This window comes from Dryobates pubescens, chromosome 5, assembly GCF_014839835.1.
Source record: "Dryobates pubescens isolate bDryPub1 chromosome 5, bDryPub1.pri, whole genome shotgun sequence".
Taxonomy (NCBI): Eukaryota; Metazoa; Chordata; class Aves; order Piciformes; family Picidae; genus Dryobates; species Dryobates pubescens.
The window spans coordinates 20,630,090-20,657,929 of record NC_071616.1 but is presented as its reverse complement, the minus strand read 5'-3'; the positions used below and the strand labels follow the sequence as shown (position 1 = coordinate 20,657,929).

At 41.5% G+C, this 27,840-nt stretch overlaps 1 protein-coding gene across 3 annotated transcripts in view; it reads right to left on the bottom strand.

Annotated features, from left to right (window-relative positions):
• BRF1 (BRF1 RNA polymerase III transcription initiation factor subunit) overlaps positions 1–27,840 on the bottom strand; it is a 181,883-nt gene that overhangs the window by 42,435 nt on the left and 111,608 nt on the right. For all 3 annotated transcript variants that reach the window (XM_054161745.1, XM_054161746.1, XM_054161747.1), the window contains 2 exons: positions 27,193–27,471; positions 2,172–2,233 (listed from right to left, as the gene is read on the bottom strand). In XM_054161745.1, coding sequence (XP_054017720.1) covers positions 2,172–2,233; positions 27,193–27,471 — 341 coding nt within the window. The remainder of the gene's footprint in view (positions 1–2,171; positions 2,234–27,192; positions 27,472–27,840) is intronic.

Below are 27,840 nucleotides of genomic sequence, written 5' to 3'. Positions count from 1 at the left end.
TGAAAGACAAAACAAGTTTATCTAGTTTCAGAAATCAACATGAAAACCATAGAGCAAAACTGAATTGAAAAACCACTGGCAAGGTCAATTCACATTCTGTTTTTAAATATACATTAATAAAAGAAAACATGTCTGAGATGTGACAAACAGAGAGCATTTTCAGTAACTTTTAAATCTGGCAAAAAACAATGGCATAGTTTCAAAAACCGGTGCTTTGTTTCCAAAATGTGATGGGCTGACCAAAAAGCATCCGGGACTCATTGTACATGGTCTGTAACTGACCTAAAATGATCCTGGCTTTATGATCTATTTCAAATTATATGAGAGGGTATCCTGACAACATGGTCATCTGCAAGTAATTCTGTGTGTTGATGGTGGTCTGTAATTCAACAGTACGGAAACCATTGCCCTCTGCTACCAAAACAGAAACACGTGTCTCCTGAGTTGGTTTCTGCAAAGGTTTAGGCTCAGTTACTGAGATTATTAGTTCAATAGCCACATCTGTGTGAAAGAAAACAGCTTAGACTGCTGGAGTTTTAGTCCTCTAGATTTTAAAGAGCTGCGTTCAGGAACCACATCTAGGCTTTTTTCAGTTAACTTCACTTAGTCTCGGTAACATCATTAGTAGGTATGGAGCTGTAAACCACACCAAGAACTACTCAGATGAATTATAGAAATAAATCAACAAAGAAGTAGGAGTCAGGCTGGCAGGTTGGTAAATAGATCTCCTCTTCAATTACTTCAGTGTAAAAATAGAGCCAGTATTTAGTACAACTGTCCATGAAACTAAAGTTCTTTACAGACAGTGCTGTCTGGGAGTGAAGAACTTCCCCAGAACAGAGAAGACAAATTGGGTCATCCTGCACAAATACAACACTGTATTTTTAAGCAGCAGACCCAAGACTTGTAAAACTATGTTTAAGTGCAAGAAAAACAGTTTGAGATTTCTCATCTTATGGGTCTGAGCATCCAGGATTTTCCTCAAAGTAAAATATGCATATAGGCTTTTATGAGAAAAATAACTCCAGTCATACAAAACTAGTGCAGGGAGAAGTCCTTCCTCTGAGGGCAAATGAGGCAAACAAACAGCTGTGCATGTCTGGGTTTATCAGACCACTATTTTCACTCTTTAATCCATTTCTATTAAAAGTGAGACATAATAGTAAAACTCACTTCTCCCTAACTCGGTTATTCATCCTTCTTACACTTTCAGAGAGTTCATAGTCTTGGGCTTACAATATTACAGTCTATTGCCATGGAAATGAACGTGAGGTCATAAAAGCAGAGTTATGACTTCATCACAGAGCCTAGCAGGAGGAGAAAATATGCTTGTTCTTCTACCAAGATTGTTTAAATTACAGACTGGATATATTGAAATCCTTCAGACTCCTTGCTCCTTCCATACCCCATCCACTCAATTCACAAGATCCTTCCTAACACCCAGCCTAGCAAAACCTGTTTCATGGCTCAAGTTAAGCTAAACATTTCCTGCTTCTTCATCCATTGCCAACAATGTTCTGTAGACACTAAACTCTACACAACATCATCACTCTCAATGACTTTGTAGCCTAAAAGGAGTTTTCATCATTGATGCTATCTGTTCATATTACAGTTTAAACCAGTGTGGTGGTTAGAGAAAGCATCAGGCTCAGGGTCACAAGAACCAGACTGTGTTCCACTTTCAAGCATTAAACTATTGTGTGGCTTTCAACAAGCTATTTCCCACAGCTGTCTGTCATAATCAGGCTATATGGCAAAGGGTACCTTTTGCTGCCACACAAGCAATAAATGCAGAAATTGTTACACAAACCTCTAAAAGAACACAGAAGCTGTATATACTGGTTCTACAGTTTGGTTTCCATGGCAGCTTCCTATCTTCCACCAAACTTTAGAAGTCCTTCTTCAGAATAAAAGACATTCTAAAATGTAATTATTCCAGCATAGTAAGAGTGAGTAGCAGCAACAGTTCTGTAGATGTATAAAATGGGCAAGGAATACTAAATTCACAGGCTTTCATGAACATTAGTTTTGAACTCAAACCACTGAAATCACTTGAACCTCTCTACAGAGCAGAGCAAAAAGGCAGTGAGAGGAGAGGATATACCATATAAGAACCTTTTTTCATTCTTAGATATCCTAATGAAGAGAGTCAGGATGAGAGGGCACCTTACCCGATCTATTTCACTGTCATCAATCCCACTTAGATCTAATTCACCGTCTCCTGTAGTCTCACCTACAGAAAAGAACATACTTCAGTCAGGCAGATGTTTGTTCAAAATCTATTCCAATTCAACATCTGTGGTAGAGTAACAACATAAGAATTGTCCTTCTGAGGTTGCATCCTCATGTGCTCATCCAGGAGGCTTAACACATTCCTGACTATTTTCAATACAGGGATACATGCACACACAAATTCACCACACTGAATTCAACTGAAATTCAAGAATCAGCATGGTCTCCTTCAATACTAAAAGTCTGTCAGATACTTCCAGTTGCCTTTCATTCCCCATTTTAATTTACAGACACAAGTTGGGAGCTGGGGACACCATTTAAAAAGATGACCATTTTTCTTTTGTCATAATATGAATTTTAATGTCAGAAACTACAGGCCAATGACTTTTATATAAATTATGACTTAGAAAATATTTTCTGTTTTCAGGGAAGCAGCGTGGACCAGCGAACAACAACACATCATGCCAAGAGTCACACCATGGCTTTCTTCTACATTCATAATTTGAACCACTTACCTCATACCAATTCTGTAAAAATATGTGTATTAGTTTTTCTAACTGTAAAATGGGAATTATTAAAACATGTCTAACCTTTTATGACTTTTATAAGCTATGGAGGAGTCTAGATAAGTGCAAAACAAGAATAACTTTCTGTAATTACAATTTCACTGTAATTTTTCTAGTTTTGTATTTATTATGACTCACTCAGAAAACAATTTAAACAATATTCTATCCATTAAAAAGCATAACAGCACAGAACTGAGGCCTAATTTTGGATTGGCACTGTGTATGGCAACAAAACCTGATTTTCCACACCACACTGATGTACAGTAGTAAAATGCTATTAATGGAGCTCGGGTAGAAAAGAAAACAAATAATTCAACACAGACTTATGCAGGGGCATGAAGCAATCTTCTTGGTCATCTTCATAACATCTAAGAGATGAACTAAGCATTTTATTTGCTGAAAAAATAAATTAAGTTTCAACAATTTGCAGTAACACATTAAAACTGAAATAGTGCAGAACAGCCTGGCACCTTCACAGCTCCTGCTCCCGAGTTCTGCAGACGTGCCTACACACACGCCAAGACCTTTGAATGGTTTGACTCTCTGGTGCTTTGAGATGGAGCAGAGCTCAGAGAAGCACAGTGTTGGAGTGGTCAAGGGGGAAGACAGCTGCAGCTCTTTCATCCAATGGAAGGTCATGGCAACCAAGTGGTGAAGACAAGCAAAGGTAGGAATTATGAGCATTCCCAGAAAATACAAACAATGCTATGCTTGGCAAAACTCAGCTGTTTCAACCAGCTGCCTGAAGTATGTGAATCACAGTGTTGGGAATCCAACCAAAACATCTGCTTAGGAATAAAGGCATTACACTTCTTGAGGTGGTGCAAAGGGTCTGGCTGCTCAACAGATGTTTACCGGTATCAGGCACTGAGCACTTAGAAATGTCTTTTCAAAATCCACCTCAACCACCCACCAGAATGTTTTACACTTTCTATATCCAGCTATACACAAAATGAGTTTCACCCCAAAGAAAATGTCCTGTCACAAGAAACAGTGTAACACTGTGCTTTGATTTTTCTTCAGAGATTGCCTCCTAAATATAGAACCAACTTTACCAATTCAGATAATCTGATGCTAATATGACAGAAAAGGCCTTGAGGAACATTTCTCATTGCTGTTGCTTTGGTTCCAGGTACCAGATTAACTTTTCAACCTTCTTCCTCCAAAATACTTTAAAAGTATATAAGATTTTATAGTAACTATACAATTGTTCAGTACATACAATTGCCTTCTAGTCTGATCTCTATGCAGAGCAGTAAGAGCAGAACCTTCTGTACCAGGGCCTCCAGCTCCCCATGCAGGCACCCTGCCACAGGGAGGCAAGGATGCCCAAAGACAAGATAATCATAGAATGGCTTGGGTTGGAAAGGATCTTAAAGATTATCTAGTTCCAACTCCATACTGCCATGGGCAGGGACACTTTCCACTAGACCAGTTTGCTAAAAGCCTCATGCATCAATGCCTCGAGAATTTCAAGGGATGAGGCATTCACAACTTCTCTGGGCAACATAACTTCCCTCAGGAAAGCACACTCTGGTTTGAGGCTGGAGAGGAAAAGCAAGGTGACAAAATACAACCTGGTAGCATACTGCTTCTTAAACATAACTCACTGAAATTTTTTAGAAACCTGTAATCCTGCAAAGCACAGACAGGAATTGCTGTATGAGGCATCACCCATGGGAGTCCAAGGGATTCCACAAAGCAGCCCTAACACCTCTCTCCTGCTGGAACTGAAATATAAATTTCCATTGAGAAAAACACTTAAATGTTCACCAAGGAAAGGAGTAAGTGTTGTAGTCTAGTATCTGAGATGCCATCCCAGGAGGCTGTCTACCTGGATCCAAGAGACATATAATTACACAAAATCAACTCACTTGACAGCAGCGTACAGGAGTGTGCCCAGGTCAGAATAACCTGTCTCATAGGTCAGAAGAGTTTGAACAGGAACAGGACTCAAACTGGGTCTTCCGTATTTTGGTTAAGTGCTTTAACCACCAAATTGTAAGACAGAAGGGGGGATGGCCTCCCACTTCTTTGTATTACCTTCTTTTTGCTTGCCTAGCATTTTGGTTTGCTTTTTTCTTTTTTCTGGAGGCAGGGAAGGGAACCAAACAAATTTCAAATTGGTTTATCTAAGCAAATAAAGGATTTTTTTTTCCCATAGTCCTTGCACCAGATAAAATGTCAGCTATCTATACAGGCTTGGAATTAAGGACAAAGGAAAAGGGAGTCCAACCTCACAAGTCACTACTATCATGTTCTGAAAATTGCAGGCTAGAAAATTGAAATTTGGAAGTGGTGACAGAAGTACTGAAGTCACTGCTCTACTCTACATAAAACTGCATCCCAAAATTATTTGTTGTAAACAATGCCACAGCATCTTAAGAACAATATCCCACTGAAATCAAGCTGCCACTGCTTTTATTCACCATTATACACATCACCCCTCCTATACTCTGCTGTATTTTTGGAACAGAGGTTTAAAATTTAATATGCCACAGTACAGTAGGTGTCTGTTCCCTTATACAGCCCTAATATGCCAGACTGAAAATGATGTAATTTCAGGCACCGTGAACAACCTCACATGTCATTTTAAATATAACTTGTTACTGAATTAGGTGCCAGTTTTTCTCATTGGATCAATTAGCAATGGGGACAGAAAACTCATTCTCCAACTGGTAAATTGCAGAGAAGAATCCAGAAGCAAGTTATACGTAATAAGCATTTCTTAGACCCTATAATGGCAGTAGAGGGAGTAATTGCAGGATATCCTTCTGCCTGCAAGTCGTCCTTTTTCCTGCCAAGGCGATAGACATTTATTAAAGGCAAGGGGCTTTTTAGAAGAGAAGGTCCCTTCAAATTCCTAGTTTAATGCTTTCACTGAGTTAAAAAAAAATACTGTTTTGTTACAGAATGCCAATTCAAAACAGAATACACCCATTTTGATCTGAAAATTTCCACAGCAATCATTTCAAACACGAGTAGACTCTACCAGCCATAAATACCATGTGCTTGATGTTATATGGCTCACTCCAGGGCACAGCAAGTAAACCCTTTGCTCTTTTATATACTAAAATAATCTTTCCAGCTGCTAAACTTTTCAAAACAATTTCTAAATGATCATTTTCTCTTTTAATAAAATGGTCAAAATGAAATGTTCGACAAAATAAAAACACAGATGTGGCCAACATCTGGTCCAGCCTCTTAAAAGCTTATTTAAGAGCAGTAGCATCACATGGCTCGGCTCTTAGACCTTGCAGATTTCTTCTCTTAAGAAAAACAACCACTTTGCTGCAGGGCAAAGGCAAAAAAATTAGTTGGGCATTAAAAACAACCACCCCTCCCCCAAATCCAGTACTTAAATGGATGTACCATCAGAAAGAGTGCAGAGCAAGGCAGCGAGGAGCAGCCTAATTCACCCCCACCTAATGTCTCCACAGCAAGCAGAGGAGGACGGGTGCTTCTAGAATGTTTTTCTTCAGTGTCCCAAATCACCTACATTCATGCCACTTGAAATGATCAGTCACCCAACCAACTCCCTCAGTATTTGAAAATAACCCCTCACAAAAGCCCTTTCTTTGCAGCCTTTTAACATCTTTCCAACCAACTCTAGCAGACACCAGGGCTACAATCAGACATTGGGGATTAGGTTTGTAAACCTGTAGGATTATTTACTGTTCTTGTCATTACTAAAAGCAAGCTAAACCCTCTTTTAACACACTGTTTCCCCCTCTCTCTACCTCTGTGCAACTAGTTTAATTTATACATAGCACGCCATTATGGGGATTTATTACAGAAGAATCATTCAACCCAGTATATTTTAAAACCCACATTTTTAAAAACAGCCATCTGAAGAATGTATTTTTTTCTGTTTCTGTTACAGGAGGCAGCACTATTTATTGCTCTGCCCAGATAAGAGGATTTCCTTACAGACAGAAATGGCGGCTGAACACTTCCCAGGAAATCCTCCGAAGCAGATATAATAGAAGGCACTTGGTGCTCGGGTCCTGTGCAGCAAATACCCACTTCATTGCACGGGTTTGTAGCAGTCAGAGCTGAAAGAGTTTAAACAAAGAAACTTTCCACTTCTTCAGCACAACAACAGACACTAAGCAGCTCCAGCATTTAAGAAATACTTTATGACGACAGCACAACAAAATCTGAAAATATTTGGGAGAGGCTTTTTCGCTAACAGAAATCTTTCAGCAGCAAACCAAATGACCCGAGCCCAGAACATCGGAAATAGTGGGATGATTGTTGTTCTCCAGGCGGGGATTAAAACCAATGGGAGCCACGGAAAGGCCCCACCAATCATCAGAGGAACCTGGCGGGGCAGAAACACTTTTGCAGCTGAATCTGAGTGGTGCCAGAGCCACTTTGGGAACTGTGAGGAGCACGAGGGGAAGGCAGTTAGCTTAGTGTCAAAACAGGCACTGTGCAACCACACCAGAATATAATTGATTAGCTGATCAGAGGGCACAAGAGAAGGGCAACAAAGCTGGTGAGGGGTTTGGAGCACAAGCCTTATGAGGAGAGCCTGAGGGAGCTGGGGTTCCTTAGCCTGGAGAAGAAGAGGCTTAGGGGAAACCTTATTGCTCTCTACAACTACCTGAAGGGAGGTTGTAGCCAGCTGGGGGTTGGTCTCTTCTCCCAGGCAACCAGCACCAGAACAAGAGCACACAGTCTCAAGCTGCATCAGGGGAGGTTTAGGCTGGATGTTAGGAAGAAGTTCTTCATAGAAAGAGTGACTGGCCATTGGAATGGGCTGCCCAGGGAGGTGGTGGAGTCACCATCACTGGAGGTGTTTAGGAAGAGGATGGGGTGCTTGGTGCTATGGTTTAGTTGATTAGATAGCATTGGATGATAGGTTGGACTCGATGATCTCAAAGCTCTTTTCCAACCTGGTTAATTTTATTCTATTCTATTCAGTCTGGAGGAGAAGATAACTGATTTAGCAAGGGGCATGAAGAGAACAGTCATTAAGCGTGGGTAAGAGGGAGGGGAGCAGCAAGCAGTGGAGGGCAGACAAAGTGCCATAGTGATCAAGTAGTGAAATGGGTGTGAAAATGCTGCTGCAGCAGCAGCAGCATGGCATGAAGGACAGTGTACAAGGATAGATGAGTTTGCAAATGAACTCACCACATATCAAGGCATACACAGCATCTGCAGTGCCGTAAGAGTGGGATACAGTGGGGTTTTAGTAATATGGGGCTAGGAGTCTCCACAGCAGCACGGGAGGTTACCTTGGCCAGTCTCACTGCTCCAGATGGGTACCTTTATGCAACCCCAGCCGGCCCCTCACTACCTCCATCTCACTGCACACAATGCACAGCTGGCAAGGGCCTGGCTTCCCCCCAGTCACCTGCAGCCATGTCATCATGTGTAACCATAACAGAAGTGTGTCACAAAACCAAAACAAAAGGATAAAAGAAATTAATTGCACTTGCTGATGAAATAAGGTCACAAAATGAGTGATGTGTACACTCGTATTAAGTGTAAAAATGTTATTTTATCGTACCTAAAACCACCTTGAAAATTACAGCCTACTCCCTCATAGTGCAAATTTGGCACAAGGATTTAGGTCTGATGGCATGCAGAGCACATGAGGACACACATACAGCATAAAGAGAAATGAAGTCTGTCACTTTATTATTTCCTTCTGCCAAGGCAAGGTTAAGGGGTCCTCTCCAGCCTAAGCCAAGTTTCCAGCCTGCTAGCTCCTTCAAAGAAAGCAAGCACCACACAGAGTAAGGCCCCTTCTTCCCAGAAACAATCGTTCCTGATGACAAGGGATGGCAGGAGGCATTGCTGGCTGGCGCCAGCCTGCCTGGCAGCACCAGGGCACACAACCTTGGCAGCACCAAGTGCCCACTGGCCAGGTCCTCATGCTGGACTATAAGAAGTGTAGAGGCAAAGCTCAAAAGGGTGCAAATTAAGGGCAAAGAGGGAGAAGACTGATTTAAATAAAACCAAATAAATTCTACATATCAGCCATGAAACCTATTACGTCAAAGAGGGCTGTGCAAAACGCTGACCGAAAGCAGGGATGTACAAGTTCATTAGCTCTTTCCTCACTCCCATCTCTTGAAAAGAGGACCTTCTCACAAAGCAAAGAACAGGCGCCAGCCGCACGTGGTTTGCAGTCACTGCATCAGGCTCATCCACATCACTGCAGGCAGGAGGTTTTCCTGCAAGATTGTCCCTTGACGCCACTCAGAAGTATAAACCCATCTTTATTAAGAGCTTGCCTCCCTACTTCCTCACAATGAGATACACACTCCAGGTCACACCCCTCCTGCAGCAGCTGACTGACATCCCACACCCTTCCCACATTAGCCACCTTCATACAGTGGTCACAGAATAATTATCCCATCACAGGAACCAGATTTCCAATTTGTGTGCTTAATTATATACAGGAATGAATTACAAGAAAAGCTTTTCCTACAGCAAGTCATCTCTCCTGGAACTTTTCTTAGATACTGACTGTGGTTTTTTTATAAAATTAAGTTTCAATTTATAAAAATCCCCACCAACAACCCTGCTGCTTTTCTGGCAGCACATCCACACCGAAACAAATGCTATTGTTTCACCTCACGGTTCACAGATATCTAACCAAATCACATCCATGCATTGTATATCCACTTAAAGTTTATGCTACTAGCCTAACAGACATGGAACTTGATAATGTAAACACTAATTCTTTAAAAAAAACAGCTCATCTCTCCATTCTTTCCAGAAATCCACCCAGCAATATGTATGTTTTTAAAGCAAGTAGTACAAAACCAGACCAGCAATAAACAATGCTATTCTCATTCTTCTTTAAAGGTAAGCTCGTGCTTATTGAACTACATAGCAATATAAAAAAGCCCTTAAGAAAAAAAAAATCCTTTCAACCTCCCAAAATAAATACAGCTGAAAGTTAAGCTTTTGAACTGAAGAACATCTTGACACTGTCCTCAAAACCAGCAGCAGATGTTCCTCTTCTGGAATAACAATCATGTTCCTCCAACACCCTTTGAAAATAGTGAAAAAGAACATCCTTTATGCAACCTACTTGATGCAGCCCATTGTTCTTCTTAAAGTTCACAACCTCCATGCCATGACCAAGGGCTCACAGGATGGCTGTTCTCAATAGTATGATTTTTTTTTTTCCTCTTTTTGCTGATGGAATAGGTAACCTGCAATGATCAACTTGACAAACACTCACCTGGAAACATACTAATTAGCCACCACAAATTACATCTTTCAATTCCAAGGCCTAAAAATGGTAGGAGCTCCCATGCACAGACACAAGCCTTCTCTGACTTGTGATTTCTGCATCTAGCCATGCCAAGATGAATCCCAGCCTTCCTGCTGACAGTGCAACACGCTCACATCTCAGCACTTGTCCACAAACTCACCCCTGTCCTGCCTGAATAATTACGAACTACTAAGTTTTTTAAATTGAGACTATAAAGACAAATTTCCTCTACTTATTGCTCTTTCTCATCTGATCACCAATTCCCTGCAGTATCTTCCTCCTTTACATTCTATGCTGTTCTTGGCATCTTTTCTCTTCTCTCCCTTCCCCCACCCTTTCTTCCTTTTGGTGCCTTCTGGCCTCTATTTTCTCATTTTTTTAAAATCTCTGCAGGGGTATCCAACAGTAACAGTTTATATAAAGGGAGAGGCCAGGGAGAAGAACTGAGCAGCATCTTAATCAGTTCCCATCTCCAAACCCCACCAATGCAAAGCGCCGCCGTATCTCTCGCAGAGGGCAAGGGCTGTGCAACACCCTGGACAGCCGACAGCAAAGGCAGCCCAGCTCAGATCAGTCTCCAGCTCACCTCCTCCATGCTGCCAGACCACTGTGTAAAACAGCAAGAGCACTTTACACCCGAGTCAGCCATAAAGGGAACAGCTGGTTTAATGTTTAAGTGCTGAAGCATCATTTCTGCAACTGCAGCTTGCTGGTTAAGTAGCCAGGTCATGCTGTGGGTGCTAAATGCTCTGCTGTCTGTCCCTGCAAGCCCAGGATCCTTGCCCGGCCGGCACTCAGCCATCCCAGCAGAAGGACATACGTTTTATTGAGAAGTAAATCTACTCCTGTAATGTACTGCCCTCCCTGCACCAAATAAAATGAGATACTGAACTCTGCACAACAGAGTGCTTACAAGCAAATCCCAGAATTCTAATTGCATTTTATAATATTTCTTAAAATCATGATAAATTTCTGTCCTGACATGAAAAAAAATTAAACACAGAGTCACAGTATACACACAGTTTTTAAGCTACAAAAACGTGAAAATTTTAAGGAGACTCACAGTACAATACTGATTGGAGCCCAAAAGCAAAGTTAACTTATTTACCTAAGATCACTGAAAAGTCACAGTTAGCTCAGATAACGGCACAAAAATTAGAGCAATTTTCCTTCCGCAAAAGTACAAATGGCTGCACTGTCATGAGGAAGTGCAAAACATAGCCCAACCTAACTCCAACACATCTCACGCTATGTCAGAGCTACCACACTTACCTTTGCACTCCCACCTTTGTGATGTGCACAGAGGCACGTGCTGGGCATCCAAAGGCCACAGACTCACTTCTCTGTTAACCTGCCCTATCAGCTCTCTCATTAAAGCAGTTCTCCTCTAGCTCCCAGCACTGTGGTCTGGACCAAAGAGCTGCTCCAGGTTAAAAATAGCCTAGCAAAATAAACCACCCAGACAAAGGAAAAAGAGGAAGAAGTTGAGCTTTCCACTTACAATTTTCTCGTACTCACCCTTACCACCTCTCCACAAAGCTAGGCTAAGTTCTACCCCCTCCCCTGAGGTTCAGAGTTAATCTATGGTAGATCTGGCAACAAGCTCAGCACCAGGCACCAGAAATCACCCAGACTACAGAAAAGCTTTCACAGCCAATTATTAGCAGTAAGACAACACCAAAATATAGAGCATGAAATTATATACCTCAGTCTTTATTTAGAGAAAAAAAATTTCTCTTCGTATCTTGGCCATTTACCATGCTGTCCAGGTGGGCTGAATGGTGAGAAGCTGTTAACTGAAATAAAATGATCAAGTGAGAAATTTCTCATTTTGTTACCCAGTTTGTTCCTTCCTTCACTGCTAATGAGAAATAGCAAGCAGGCAATTACAGAGACTGGGAAAGGAAAGAGAATATTATTATTATTTATTATTACTGTATTAGAACAAGAGAAACAAGAGGAAAGAGTGGAAGCTCTCCTGCAAAAAGCAAAAGCTTTGTAAATTAAGTGGTTAGGTGGGAACCTGGCCAAAAGGAGAAAGCTTGTGCAGCAGATCAGGGCTGGATTCAGAACAGCTATTGGGCAGTGTTTTATGCCACCAGGACTATCAGAGAAAGTTTACACAGGAAAGATCTTGACTCTGGTTCAGTGAACAGGACCACCAATTGGGGTTTACAAACCTGGAATCAGGAGACATGTCCAAGTGGAGGCCAGTGACAAGTGGTGTCCCTCAAGGATCAGTACTGGGACCAGTCTTGTTTAACATCTCAGTTGGTTGGGGCAATCCCAGGCACTGATACAGGCTAGGCAGTGAGTGGATTGAGAGCAGCCCTGAAGTAAAGGATTTGGGGGTGCTGATCGATGAGAAGCTCAATACTAGATGCCAGTGTGCACTTGCAGCCCAGAAAGCCAACCATATCCCAGGCTGCATCAAAAGAAGTGTGGCCAGCAGGTTGAGAGAGATGATTCTCCCCCTCTACACCACTCTCATGAGACACCACCTGGAATACGATGTCCAGTTCTGGAACCCCTATTACAAGAAGTATATGGACATGCTGGAATGTGTCCAGAGAAAGGCCACAAGGATGATCAGAGGGCTGGAGCACCTCTCCTGTGAGGACAGGCTGAGAGAGCTGGGGCTGTTCAGTTCAGAGAGAGAAGGCTCCGAGGAGACCTTATTGTGGCCTTCCAGTATCAGAAATGGGCCTACAAGAAAGCTGGTGAGGGACTTTTTAGGGTGTCAGGTAGCGATAGGACTAGGGGGAATGGAGCAAAACTAGAAGAGGGTAGATTTAGATTAGCTTGCAAGAAGTTCTTCACCATAAGGGTGGTGAGACCACCACCAAAGGTGGAAGCCTCATCCCTGGAAGTTTTTAAGGCCAGGCTGCATGTGGCTCTAGGCAACCTGATCTAGTGTGATGTGTCCCTGCCCATGGCAAGGAATTGGAACTAGATGGTCCTTGAGGTCCCTTCCAACCCTGGCAATTCTGTGATTTTGTGACATGGTTTTGAATTCTTGAAAAGTTGAAGATACAGAAATGCAGATCTATTTTAAGAGCATTACCATTATGCAAGAGATGGTCACAGTCAGCACAGACCATGCTACTAAATAAAAGTCACAGAGGATGTTCTGTCTCATGTTAGACAAAGCACTTTTCCTCTCTGACCAAGCCCAATGGCTTTAGGTGTCTTGCTCTGGATTCAAACAGAGCTCTGATAGGATCCCTGCCTTGGGGACCAATGCAGTTTTGCTTCCATTTAGGCAACTATATGAAGCATACAAAGACCTCTGCAGTTCAAAGTAGAGGCACTTCTTGGGTGACTCCAGGTCACAGTAGGACACAGCAAGCTCATTTGGTCATTCGGCCAAACTGCAGCATAATCCTGCAGCATATGGCACAGGTACTGCAGCAAACTCCTTGAGAAGGTGTGCATGTGTCTCTACTTTTCACCCCAGATGTTTTACAGACTGCAGCAAATCTTTTCCCCAGATGCATCGTAGACAGTGGTAAAGGATTTTAACATTTTGCCTGCAGCAGCTCTGAGGCCCCAGTGCCTTGGCATTTGGGTAGACTGAACTGTAAGCACAGTATAATAAGCATGTGTACTCCATATGCTTGAGATCCATCATTAGAGAGCTGGGATGCCCTCTGACACCACAACTTTCCAAAAGAAGAAAGCTGTGGAGAAGTTCCTGGAGAATAATTTGTCTTATTCTCCAGGAACAGTGGAAAAAGGCACTTCCATGCACAGGAGGTTTTGGTGGAGCAGGAGAAATAACCTTTACCCAACAAAGGCCAGCAGCATGATGCACCTATAAATAATGGAGCTGGTTTCAAAGCCGGCCTTTCAAGCTAATGGCTATCAGAAAGGCCAGCCATATGCTTGCACAACCTGTCATTCTGATTAATCTCCACATCTGACTTGTATATAAAGTTTATATAGTAAGAGGACTATATTCAGTATGTCCTTTTAGCTAGGCTATGTACTGCTGACTTCACAGTTTCTCACCAAACTGCCAGTCCTCTCCTGATCACAGGCACACTAAGGACCCAGTTTAAATGTTGATTAGATGCAGAGTAAAGCAAAGACTTTGGAAAAGTATTACTAAGTCTTGAAAACCATGTAGACTGGTAACACATTTCAAAGAGGGCATTGGAGAAGATAACATCCCACATTCACATCCTTTATTTAAATATATTAGGTGTCTACTTAAGATGGTATTGCAGACACAAGAAAAAAGTCACAGGATCACAGATCACAGGATGTTAGGGCTTGGAAGGGACCTCTGGAGATCTTAGAGTCCAACTGCCCTGCCAGAGCAAGACCATATAATCTAGTGCAGGTCACACAGGAACGCATCCAGAACTCTCTGGGTAGCCTGTTCCAGTGCTCTGTGATCCTTACAGTAAAGATACACAGTAAAGTCACAAACCATGGCTCAGTCTCACATACAGTAAGAGGATTCATGGCTCTTTCTGCCATGCACCCATTTTATTTTGCAGCATATGGCACAATATCAAAGTTGTTGTTCTTTAATTAACTGAACAACGGTGCTTTCCCATGAGGTCTATTCTAAGTTCATCATAACATACTGTATTGTGGCACCAGTTCTCAGAAATACAACTGTGTGTCCACAGCCTGTTTGGAGAGAGGGATGTGCATTTCACACACCATTTCATTTAAACACTTTCAGCTTCACATGCAATATTGGTATCTCTGAAATCAAGAAAGTTTATTTTTAATTAAGTAAACCAAACTCATCTTCTGAAAATAAGCTCCAGATAACTTTTTACTATTTCACTACAAAATGCAACCCACCAGAATTTCAAATTCAGATCTACTGCTCTTTTCTATGGAATACATATTTATTTATATTTCTTTAGATATGACTAGAACTGATGTTCTTTATGTTATTTCTAACCAGGAAAACTCCTTCCACAATAGACTTCAGTACCATTAACGGTACAGTGAAGTAAGCCTTGGATAATGGGCTGAGAGAAGAGGCCAACAAGGAAAGAGCTAGCAAGGCACATAGACAAAAGCCCTGTCTCTTGAAAGAGTAAGATTTTGAATCGTACTAGTAAGATAAAGCAGAGAATACGAAAGAACAGACAAAATCCTCCCATGCAATTCCCTTCACATCATCAAAATCAACTTAAAAATCTTTAAATGCCAAAATAAAGCCAAGGAAATGAACTTTACTGCCAACAACTGCCAACTCGAATGATCCGGGTTGGAAGTGTTTGCTGACGTAAACATTACCACAAAAACTTCAGGGCTATGGCAGCAAACTGGTTGGTGAAATAGCTCCTCATATCCTGCCAAGACAAACCAGGCACATGGACCTCAACCTTGCCATTACTCACAGGGACCAAGGGGATGAAGCTGGAGCAGCTATGCCACTCAAGGGCCTTTTGGGAGCAGTATTAACTGCACCCCCTACTCTAAACTGGGTTTAACAAACTCAAGATCAGGCTAAGTCACTATTTTTTGGCAGCCATGGCAGAGAACCTGTGACTTTTGGCTTTCGCCCAGAAGAAATTTGCAAGTCGATGAAAGCAGCTTATAGCTAGGACACCACTGACAGGCAGCCAGCACAGCTGTGCCAAGGCATCCATACCCACCAGCATCACCCTGGTGAAATCCAACAAAGGAGTATCAAAGGGCCATGCCGGGCATGGCAATCCCAATGTCTGCATCCACAACAGTTTAATTCTCCAAGTCTTTCTCAACAGCTCCCAAGAGATGATTTCATCACTGGGGCGGCAATGCAATCCACCAGCTTCACTGACCAAAATGGTTGTGCATCTACCAGCCATAGAAACTTAAACACTACCTTGTTCCAGATTTTGCCCAAAAGAATGGATTTGAGCAATATGAACTAATCAAACTCACAGACTTAATTGTACTGGTACTTGAGGGAAAAAAAAAAAAGGGGGGGGGAAGGAAATAAAAATAACATTTTCAGCTTTTGTGTTATTTTTCACCACACTGTAGGAAAATTAAAAGTAGAAATCTTTGTATGAAGCAAGGAGAATGGGGAACCTTGCCAAATTTTGGGGAATGGACAATTAATAGAACAGCAATTAATTCAGAAGAGTAACTAACTAGATGACACTGTAGGGTTTCCTGTGTGTTCTGTCCCAGAGATTGCTTAAAAAAAATCTGTTAAGCAAAGAAATACATTTTAAAATGTTCTTTGTTTATTTTTTTTCTAGATTATCAGCACTGCAAACTCATGCTGGTATTTGAAAGTCACTCTGGGCTCTCCCTAGATATACATCCTTATTATCATAAACATTCCACAATTGGAAATTACTTTTGATGACGCTTATGCCAAGAAGAAAACAGCTGTATTGCATCTGCAGAATCAAAAGTAGTAAAATGTAATACACATTCATCTTTGTCAGTGGCTCTGCAAACCAAACTGTTCAGCATGTAGGTGCCATTTTTACACAGTTGCTTTATTACCACATAATTATTGATGGGTCAGCTAAGTGCTTTCTTTAGGATGACTGTTCTTAAAAACAAGCCTGTTAAAAGTTTAAGTGTAAACCTTAGGATAAAAACCAGAAAACCAGCAGTTAGATTTCATCTGATATAAACTATTAAAGGGGGTGGGGGTGGAATATTGGAGGGACAATTTCAAAAAGTGATACGTTTGAGGCAGGCATGAAATTGAAGCAGACAAGAAACTTTAATGTGATAGGAAGAAAGAATTGGGGACATCTGTACCGAGAATAAGTTGTAAGCAGCAGGAGGAATTATCAATCTAGTGATGTGCCAGCTCTCTGCATTTCAATTGCTTCATAGGCCATACCATAAAAATTGTTTGCAATGAAAGCTGTATGAAGAATTCCTAGATTTTATTGCTCCCAGTGATATTCTACCTGGTTTGTGTGCATGTACACCAATTGTATCCTTTCAAGTACACACAGTTTCTTATTAGTACCTGTTTAAATTACTTGCCCACAAATACTGCTCCATGTTCAAAATACCTCACTATTCAATTTTCTGTGTCAAAGTACTTCAAGAGCTGATACTGAGCTTTCACAGGCAAGAAAGTTTTGTGTGAGCTTTCTGAAAGTTGAGATAAAACAATAAACTTAAAAGAAGTCTTATTCAGGAGGGAATTCAGCACACCTTTTTGAATTCCCTCCTCACCTTGTTAAACCAAACTTCTTCATTTCTGTTTTCTAAGTGTTGTATTCCTAGAGCTGAACTTCAAGCATCAACTTTACTCCCAGTACAAAGACCCTGCATACAAAATGAACTTGGGCAATAGCACATTTGAAATTGCCCATTCCTGCTCACTGATGGGTCATAAAACCTCTTCAGCATTGGTACCTCACTGTAGACTTGAATGCCACTCTGTCAAAATTACTGTTACTAACAATGGCTGCGTAAGTCTATCACACTTTTGACAGATCCAGGTGAGAAAGGCAACTTCATGTACACTAACACCAGCAGTTCGGAGAGGGACAAGCCAGCAAAGACAGACACTCCTTAACCTTAACCAGCAGCATCCACAACATCACGACCTGACATATTAAAACTGGAGGCCTTCAGCCAGTGCGGTGTAAAACAGGGATTTTTTCTTCACTCTTGAGAAAGAACTAAACACAGGAGCTTTGTGTTAGTTCTGCAGCAGCTACAGAGACATGAGGACACAGTGGTAGCACAAAAGTAGTACTCCCACTAAGAGTAAAAACTTTGGCTTGAAGTGTAAAGAGAGACTTTATGGAAAAACAATTGCTCAAAGCAGAATGTTTTATTTAATGACAGAATACAGTACCACTGCCAGTGACACAATTTCACATTGATATGGATGTTGCCGCACTTCAATACATGTCTTCTATGGTAATGTGGATTTGCATTTCTTACCTTTAGCAGGAAATTAGTAAGGGCCATTAAGTGTAAATTCCAAAATCAGTCATTGGTCTTGCCCCTACAGAAGTGTTAATGATTTGGTCACAGAGCTCTGTTTTACTTCCTTCCCATCTGTGCGCACACGGTGGCTTCCCCACCGTGACTAATTCAGACACAGCATTTAGGTAGTGAATTTGCTGAAAAATGGTACCCTTCCACCTACTGTACAGCTGTTTACTTCTGGCTTCTGCATTTATACCTATTTCAGGAGCTTTGTTTCTTGCTCCAAATTTCTTTCTTGGTACTACTGAACAGCATTATTTACTCTCTCTTGTTTCATATTCATTCCTTTCTTTCTGCTGCACAGTTGTAAACACCCAGATTTTCATCACAGAAAACAACTACAATCCTAAGTGTACATACACGTTTCAATACTGAGTCGTACCTCAAATTGCTGTCTTTAAAAAGAAAGTATTTTCTCTTTCCTCCTTGCAAACTTGCCTGAAAAAAATACCTAGAGTCAACTTGTTGCAATTTCCCCTTAATTTGCAGCTACTCCTCCCCTTGCAGCCTGCTGGCATCTCCTCCTTCGACCGCTTCAGACACCGACCCAACAGAGTCCACACATTCCTAGACAGAAGATCACGACTGTTGTTACTAATAACCAACCCTAAGCTGGTCTTTACTGCCAGCTTCTATGGCTTTGCACCACTGCAATTAATGAACACCGAAAACTCTAAATGCAATTTTTTCAGCCCTACTGAATGCATTCTGGTGAGTGCATATGAGAAAAAAATTAAACTGAAAAGCTGAAGACTACACTAGCCTCATGTTGACAGGTCACTCTGATTCCAGGTCAAAGCAGACTCTATATTTGGCTGCTTTGATTATAATTGCTTACAGGATAAAAAATAAATAGCAATTATCTCATTGTCACACAGGGAAAAAGAGCTAATAAATGAACCAATCCTAAAGTAACATTGAAAAATGAATTATTTCAAAAGCCATCAGGAGTAAGTGTAATTCAGCTTCCAAAATTGTTTTTAATTGCCAAGTGTCAACATTAATATTATTCCTCTACTGCATAATAAACATCCTTTTTTGTTATGAAAGCATTTATCAAAACAAAAATGTCCAACCAAAATTATGCAAGGCTAAACTCATGACTGTTTTAATCAACAGTCTGTAGTGCCCTATCTGAAATCCCTAATTACAAGGGTCATCTACACAAGCCACAGTCCAATCCATGCAAACGCACGTTTATCTTGACTACTACGACAGTCCCCCAGATTTCAGACCAACAAACCAAACAGAAGAAGCGTGCTAGGGGTTTGATGAAGTTAATCCTTAAGAGGATATAGGAATTAATTTTTCAAACTAAATGCAAAGCTACCAAACAAAAGCTGAACAACAAACTGCTGCGCAAAATATTAAAACCTTGCAGGAATGGCATGCCATTCAAAGGGCTTACTTTGGTGGATTTCCAGTTTGTAGGTAATGCTTTTACCAGCTGACTCTGTACCACAAGAAAACAAAGTACTAAACAAAGGATTATTTCAGCTTTTTCAAAAAAGATGCAAGACGAATGTGAGGTGGGCAGGATCCACCACGGCACTTGCACATCGATTTATCACCCATCATATTAAACCTAAAGTAGCTAAGCCTTGCAAATCTCTCTGTGCTGTATTTCCTTCTTCCAAGGGCACGTTTTGCGGCTCCTTGACCTAGGTTAATAAGTCTTTATTCTCAATAACAACTGAGACCATGAAGACTCCCTGAACTCAACCCAGGCCTCCACTCCTGACATTTCAGATACCGTGATGAATTGCTCAAATAACATCCTCCTGAGCGGGCAGCTTTCCATGCGAATTTAATGTCCTCTCCATAGCCTCCACACATTTCACTTTCCACAGCTCTCTAATGAACAATTTCAGTTTTCAGTTGACTTTTTTTGGTGAAAGACTTTTCTTCCTTTTTGGCAGAAGGGGAAAGCAGGAATGTCCGTTTCTTCTGCAAACTAGCCACCTAACCAAATAATACTGAGCATTAATGGGTTCCAATTCTGGCAGGTGCAGATATAATTCTCTTACTAGCCGGGAGTTATTCAGGTTTTCTGGCCAGGTTTCCTCCATGCCTGTAGGGATCTGTGCTGTTACCCTCCAGCACTGCCTCTCTCAGTCTCATCTTAATCCGTAGCCTATTTCAACTAAAATTTAGGAGTGGGGCATGAGATGGTTATGTTTCCACAGGTTCCCTAAGAATAGGCCCCAGGGAAGACAGGAGCAATTACAAATGTTCCTATAAGTATCTCCCGTGTTGAGACTCAGCATCTTTTCAGATGCTCGTGAGTACAGATGGGAAAAAACTTTGAAAAGAAGCCCCAACAGCAGGAGAACATTGGATTGACACCTACAAATGCAGAGGCATCCAAATCAACCCCAAAACACAAACCTGCCTTTGTACTTAGGGAACAACTGTTCTCTAACTCTGCTCTTTAGGACCATTTCTAAAGATCCATCTGAACTTCTTCCTGTATGCCTGGCTCTGTGCTCCTGGACACCTCCTTAAGCCCTTTAAGCCTATGTAGAGCAGATGACAGCACACCTAGACTTCTCAACACAAGGAAAAGCTGCATAAAAACCTGCTCAGGCTGATTGTTTCTCCTTGCTCCACTAAAACTTGAATTGATGCAACAGCAGACACATGCCATGTATCAACACGATGACACACCGGAGCCTCAGTTCAGCAGATTCACCCAACCACATGTCTCCAAAATGCAATGAAACAGCTCTTCTGCCACCTCCTTCTCTGAACAGCTGCAACCAGCAGCCAGGTGAAGTAGCTTTTTTATCTTTTTTTTTTTCCTCAAGCAAGGGAGGATAAGGCCTTAAGTGGTAGGTTAGCTTTCTCATCAAAGAGCAATGAAGGCTTTTACGCTACTCAAATTGAGAATAAAACTGATTTTCCATTATGCTTTTATTGGAAGAATTCAAGATAGAAAAGACACATTGCCCACTGCCCACTCAGCAGTCAGGATGAGACAGGAGTCAGGCTAAAAAAAAACAACAAACATCCAAGCCTGGAAAAGCTTTCAAGATTTTAAAACACTTCCCATATGAGACCAGAATTTTGTGAAACAACAAATAAGAAAAAGGGGGAAAGGAGAATGGGAGAAAAGGACATAAAATGACTTCCTCTCCTGAAACAGTTGGGACAACAGGACAGTCAGGCTGGTCAGCCAGGGGCAAAGGGCAGTCATTCACACGTGACACGGCCAAATAAGGTTTAAGAGACAAGTCTCCCCCAAACTCCACTTTCCATACCTTCTCCTGCCCCATTACTCTGGGACAGGTCTTTTTGAGCAAGACTTCTGATGAAAAGGGCACAGATTTTCCTATAAGCAATGTCTGTATTGATAAACCAATCCTTTGGAAAACTCCTAAAACATTCACAAATGTACTAAAAATTTATTCACATGATTCAGCTTATGCTTTCACTCAAATTGATCTCCCTGATGGCTCTAACAAACTGCAGGTTTCTCTCTAAAACTCTCTAGATTTGTTTGGAAATCTTTCAGCCAAACTATATGATTAGTTTCCACCCCTTAACCTTCCTAGCTACTTGTGGCACCAATATGGAACAAATTTATAGTATTCCTATCCTTCAAGGAAATGCAAAAATCCTTCATGAAGAAAACGCCTACACAGATTTTTCGAGTAACGCATGCACATGCAATACTCACGTGTGTGTGACATATATAGTCAAGGAAGAAAATCATGTCATCTGCAATTCATAGCCAAGACTTCAGGTATCAAAAAACTGCATTCAGAGCAGCTGGTGGTCTCCTATTACCATGCTGGCTGCAGCAAGCTCTTCACATCTCATTAAAGGCATAATGAAGGCTCAATCAGCAATGCAGTCTATCAAGACTGCCAAACACAGGCATAAAGAGGGTAGATTAGAAAGATTAGCTTGTACCAAGGTTCTTATTGCTTAGATCTCAAAATTAGAAAAGAGCTAGTCCTGTCACAGAAAATATTTTCCAATAAGCAAACAGCACACAGAGACAAAGATCAAACCCTCAAAGTGCTCAGAAGGCATCACACAAGGAAGGTGACACCAAGCAGTTCAGACACAATGCTCATTTCCACAGGTGGGGCTTCAAACCACCAAAACAACTGCAGTACTGAAGCCAGAGCCAGAAGAAGCATGATCGGGACGGGGACATGCATGCACACAGTGATGGCCAAGTCTACTTTGCATGTGTAACACAACTAGAACTAAACTCAGCAGCTTTATTTCTCATGCATGCAGTAATTATGATTCAATAGGGTTTCATTATGTTCTAACTGCTGGTCATATATTTGTCTATATTTTTATATGCAGGTATACACATATATTTTCAAACAGCTGGCACTGATGTAGTCAGACAAAATCTGAGGAATAAATGAGAATGCTAGAAGAAGAAATCAGCATGCAGAGGGGGTCAACACTCATCCATTGATGGAGCAGCAATGGAGAGCAGTAAGCCTGCCCCTTCACATGCCACAATTCCAGCTGGGACCCCAGATGGGGTAAAGAACTCTCCTTGGCACATGTAGCCACCAAGAGCCACTCTCCCACTGTTCTCAGCCCATGGGTCCTTAAGCATCCTTCCACAGCAGCTCAGACCCCGCTAGAAATGTCACATTTCTGCAAACTATCCTGCCTGCAGTGATCATCTGCTGCTGCCAAAAAAAACCAACAAAAAACATAGGGGAATCATACACATATGTGTTTTTTTCCTCACTGGGCAAGGGAGATGAGTCTCCTTGTGGAAGCATCAGGGAAGCCCCAAGTCCAAGACAAAGTATGAACTGGAAACCGGCAGCTGTGGGGGATGAAATTTGGAGGAAAAGACTAAGACTCTGGAGGATAAGCCCACCCTTGCCTCATATAACTTTATCCACTTTTCACATCCTCCTTGAGTAAGAAGTTGAAAAGCACTGGCACACGGGGAGGACAACTATTCAATCAATGAACACTATCTGCATGGGGTCTTCAACACTCACAGAAATCAATGGAAACATCTTTCAACCTCAGCCCAGAGCAGATTGTGCTAGCAGCAGCAACAGAGGCATAAATACAAGGAGCAATAAATGAACAAACTCTTTAATTGTGAACAAGGACAAAACCTTTCTGGTGTATTCTTTGTGAAACAAGCAGCAAGTGCAGTTAGCTGGCTGCCTACCCAAGCACAAGCTGGTACATGCACTGTGATTTCTCACTGCAAACGCTGCTTGCTTTCATGAGGACGTGCAGGAGCGTGTTACCACCCACTCCACACACATCATCTGAAACTAGTGCCCTAAATGACTGCATGTGAATTCTGATTCAAACCAAAAACTAAGTGAGGTCTCAAGCACTACCTTGATTACAAAGGGGAAGTTACATAAGGTCAATCAGTAACCTGTGTTTCACCATTATCTCTGTTATTATCAGACCTTCTTCGCTTTTAGCCCTGGTCAGAATTAAGCTTACTATTTTTTGCTCATGTGGCAAGAAGAGATGAACTGTCATCATACAGCCTAGCAGCACAACACAGAAAAGGACAGGGTAACTGCCAGCAAAGAGCAGGAGGACAGAAACACCAAGAAAGATGATAGGTTATTTGAAGTGGCATAAAAAGGACACAAAAATAAACTGTGGTGGGAAATTTTACACTGAAGAATATTATTTCTTGAGAACAAAGTCCATGCTATTTGACTGTGGCAGTCTCCTGAAGGAAACAGTGCCTTGTTTTGAGGAACTGCAGAATCAGAAACATCATGTAGACCATAGAGAGGACACTGGGATGCTGCACAGCCAAGAAAATGGACAGACTAATGTACCCAATTCCCATCTCTGAAATTGAGGTCTCACTATGAAGCAGTTTTATCATGAAGAGTAAGAAAGAGGGAGTTTGCAAAGACTAAAATAGATTTCAGCTTAAATGTCTCTGCAAATTAATACTCTTTGTAGGTCAAAAACAGTGAAATGTGGTGTTTATTCTAAGCACTTTACCGCCTCAGACTCATTAAGCCAGTACCTTACATGCTCTCTTTGTAATGCAAATTGTCTTAAATACTATACTTTCCATAAAACATTCATATAGACAAGCTCATACTACTCAAATACCAATTGTAAGTGGAGCAAAAATACACTGAATTTTTCTTAATACTTGAGCTCTGTGCCCAAGTGTTATCTGCATAAGCAGTTTGTGAGAAACCTTCTGCTGTTGCTGCAGCCACCGCAGCACAAAGGTGGAAGATTTCCCAAAGCAGCTGATGTAGGCAATTATAAACTGAATTACCACATGCAAAAGCCAAATAAAAAAAAATCTTTGTAGAAGATACTTGCAGCAGAGATGTTTTTTGAGGAAGAGAGATCATTAGAGAGAAGATACCTTGCATTTAAGGAGGCCACACATTGCACATATGGCACCAGCTCGCTGAGGTCCTATTAAATAGCCATCTGCCCAACAACACAGTGTATCACCATGAGGGTTTGATGGGAACCCTCATCGCATAGCACCAGACATGTCATTTCCAACCACTACACCAACCAGACATCCACCCATCCAACAACATGTGGAGACCAGCAGGAGATACAAAATCATCCTGATTAAGGTCTCCTGCCCAACCTGACTCACATGGTCCACACAGTGGAAGATGACTCATGGAGAGGTCTGAAGGAAGGGAAAGGCTCCTGGTCTATGACTTACTCAGTTGTGAAGACGGACCAAAACATCACCTTAAAGTTGCAGTGCTGCAATGACTCTTTCCCTTCTCCAATGAATTTATGTGTTGGAACACGGAATACCATAGCAAACCTATGGCCAGTGTAGATTCATAATGCAAACTGCACTAAACCAAATTAAAATACAGAGGATAAATGCAGATGACTTTTATAATCTTTTGTCCTCCCTCAAGAGGTACCAATTACTTTCGTTTCAGGATGATCTACAATTGTGCCATCACAAATTAAACTCTGGACAACTGCTCTCATCCTTAGTTTTGAAAACTGGAATTTTCTTTTTCAGACTTGAACAAGGGCCCAGAAACCTGAAGTTGTCTAATTTTTGCAAATATACCAGTTGGCCTGATAGAAGAAGATACTACCTCCAAGTATATACCTTTCTGAGATTTCCCAGAGCTATGAGGCAGAGCTCAAGGCATCACTGCCTGAGGTGACAGAAATGTCTTCAGTGCTTTTCATTGGGATTCAGACCTAAGATGCACAGGCGACCAACAGGAGGCATCTTAACAAGAGGATTTCTTTATTCTGTGTAATAACACAACAGCTGCAAGCTAGGTGCCCAGACCATGTGGCAGACCAGGTTCCTGACCATCTGAAGCACACAGAGGCTCCAGTACTACTCCTGAATCCAGATGACTTCCCAAAGGAAACCAAGTCCTTCAGGGGATGATGCACATGCCAACTGTGATGCACTCACACCACACATGGCAAGAGCTAGGAGACTGGAAGCTGCACACCAGCATGACCACCCCACAGTACACACATAATCAAAGTGAATTTAACTTAAATGAAACCTTTAAATTATTTAAATAAAGCAGCAGAATCACAGGGTGGGGGGAGGAAAGGAGGAAGGAAGGGAGGAAGGGAGGGAGGGAGGGAGGGAGGGAGGGAGGGAGGGAGGGAGGAAAAAAGTTTGGAGCAGCATCTACAATCAAAATAAAACCAGCATTTGGCATGTGAGCTTCAGGTGTTAAGAAAATAAGTGCTTGTTCAAGCACCCACGACGATTTCTCAGCTGCATTAAAAGCAAATGAACAGACTGAAACCTATTTGGTTTTGAAATTCAGTTCATTTGGCACATCTTCCAGTTTTGAAAGGAAACAAACAGCAAAGGCAGACAAGCCATAGCATGAGCAGCCATGCACTCTCCTGCCCACCTGCCTGAAACCTGACTCAGAGGAACATATCTGGCCGTACCAGAACAGGTCCATGTTTAAACTCACTCCTCAGCCTGTCCATTTAAATGGTCAATAGCAATGCCAGCTGAGAAATGTCCATCACAGGCAACTCATTTTTACAGGTCATTGGCTAGCCAGACGACAACAGCTTCTAGCCATTACTGACCTCTCTGTGACATGAACCACTGAAAGATGAGCTAGAAGCCATCCATTTTCTTAATAATAATTAAAACAAAACCAAAACCACTCAGCCATTTCTATATGATTTCATTAGTGCAAAATACAAGCGTGCAATCATCCTGCTACGTTTCTGGACCTCAAACTCTAACATAATAAGAATATGAATGTGTTCAGTACTTCCTACTGGGGCAGGGAGTACCTTATTGTAAGAAGGTGCTGTTGAACAGCAATTAGCATCAGAATAGTTTTGGTAACAAAATGTTCTGCTGCACTGATCCCCAGGTAAGCTGACAGAACAGATTTGGACAGGTGTGCCTTACAATGGAAAAATTAACTGCAACAAAGAAAATAATAAAATGCCCTTTAGGTATGTTCTGTTCTTGGGAGTCATTAAGATGCAAAAAGAATTTACGAAAATGTCATCTTCATAAAGCTCAAGCACACAGGATAAAAAGCAAACAAACCTGCCTGGACAACTGGCTGCATGCTGTACAGTCTGCCTTAATGGCTCTGGCAAAATTAGCTCCCTTAGTTGATCAGTCCTGCCTCCACTTAACAGAGCTCAAAGTTACAGACAGATCTGGGAGTTTCAAGAAAAATGAAGCAAAACAACTAAAACACACACCACAATCTGTATCAAAGAAATAAAGCATCCAACCGGTTAGTTCCTCTTATAAATAAGTATTTGTCATTTGCAAAGATTCTTAATCTGAGAGACAGCATCATGTTTGATTCCAATAAAATGTCTCCTGAGAAAGTCTGCCTTGATCTAAAATTCTCATGCTTGGGTTTTAATTCCCAGTCATATTTAAAGGAATCTGCATCCTCCAATTTCCTAACTGAGACTGCATGGCTTGAAATATGCCCATCAGCTATTATGTGATGGCAAATCTGCTTGACTAAGACATACACATTCTCAAGCTTCAGAAGATAATTACACACTCCAGATTCTCCTGCAGCTTCCTGGTAGCCATGACAATGATCAACGGGACCAATGATCCTATCCAGCCTCGCATCTCCTGTACCTCAGTGAATTCAGGGAATTGCTACTACAGTAACCATGAAGATACAGGGAAATTCACCACAAAACCACAACTGGCTGCACATGTCCACTTTCCACTCTGAGGTAAACCAATCTTCTACTCACCAGGCTCTCGGTCCTTAGTGGATATGCACTCTTTTATGGACTCCGTTATGCCAAGACTAGCTGCAGTGGGGAGCGGGCCGAGCAAGGATTCCAGCGCTGGTGGTCTTACAAGAGCTTCATTTCCATTTTTGCACTCCCCAGCTTCTGCTTTTTTTAAGCTATCCTTCTCATGAAGTTCATTATAAAAGTCCTTGTTTAAGTGATTAGCAGCTGCTTCCAGTTCCTCATCTTCTGCCTCTTCCTCTCCAAGTAAGCTAGATGCATTATCTTCTATAGAATCTGTAAGGGGGGAAAAAAACAACAGATCATTGCATGCCATCTGTTACAGAAACTAAATAAATAGAGAGGTGCCAACTTAAAGAATAAAAATCTTTACAGAAAATCTGCAGAAGAAATATACAATATTTTAGTAAAATCTATGAATACATGGAGTTACAGGATGCTCTTCAAATGCATCACTTTGGTGATTAATGGGTGGTTTTGTGTATGCAGCCATTGTTTAAAATAAAATTATTACCAAATTACGGCAGGTAAAAGGGTGTTGCAAGAGAAGGTGATTACTTTCTGGTATAATTACAAATGAAAAGCAGTTCAAGCTACACAAAGCCCTTCTGTATCATGTAGTCAACTAGGGGATTCAGTGACAGA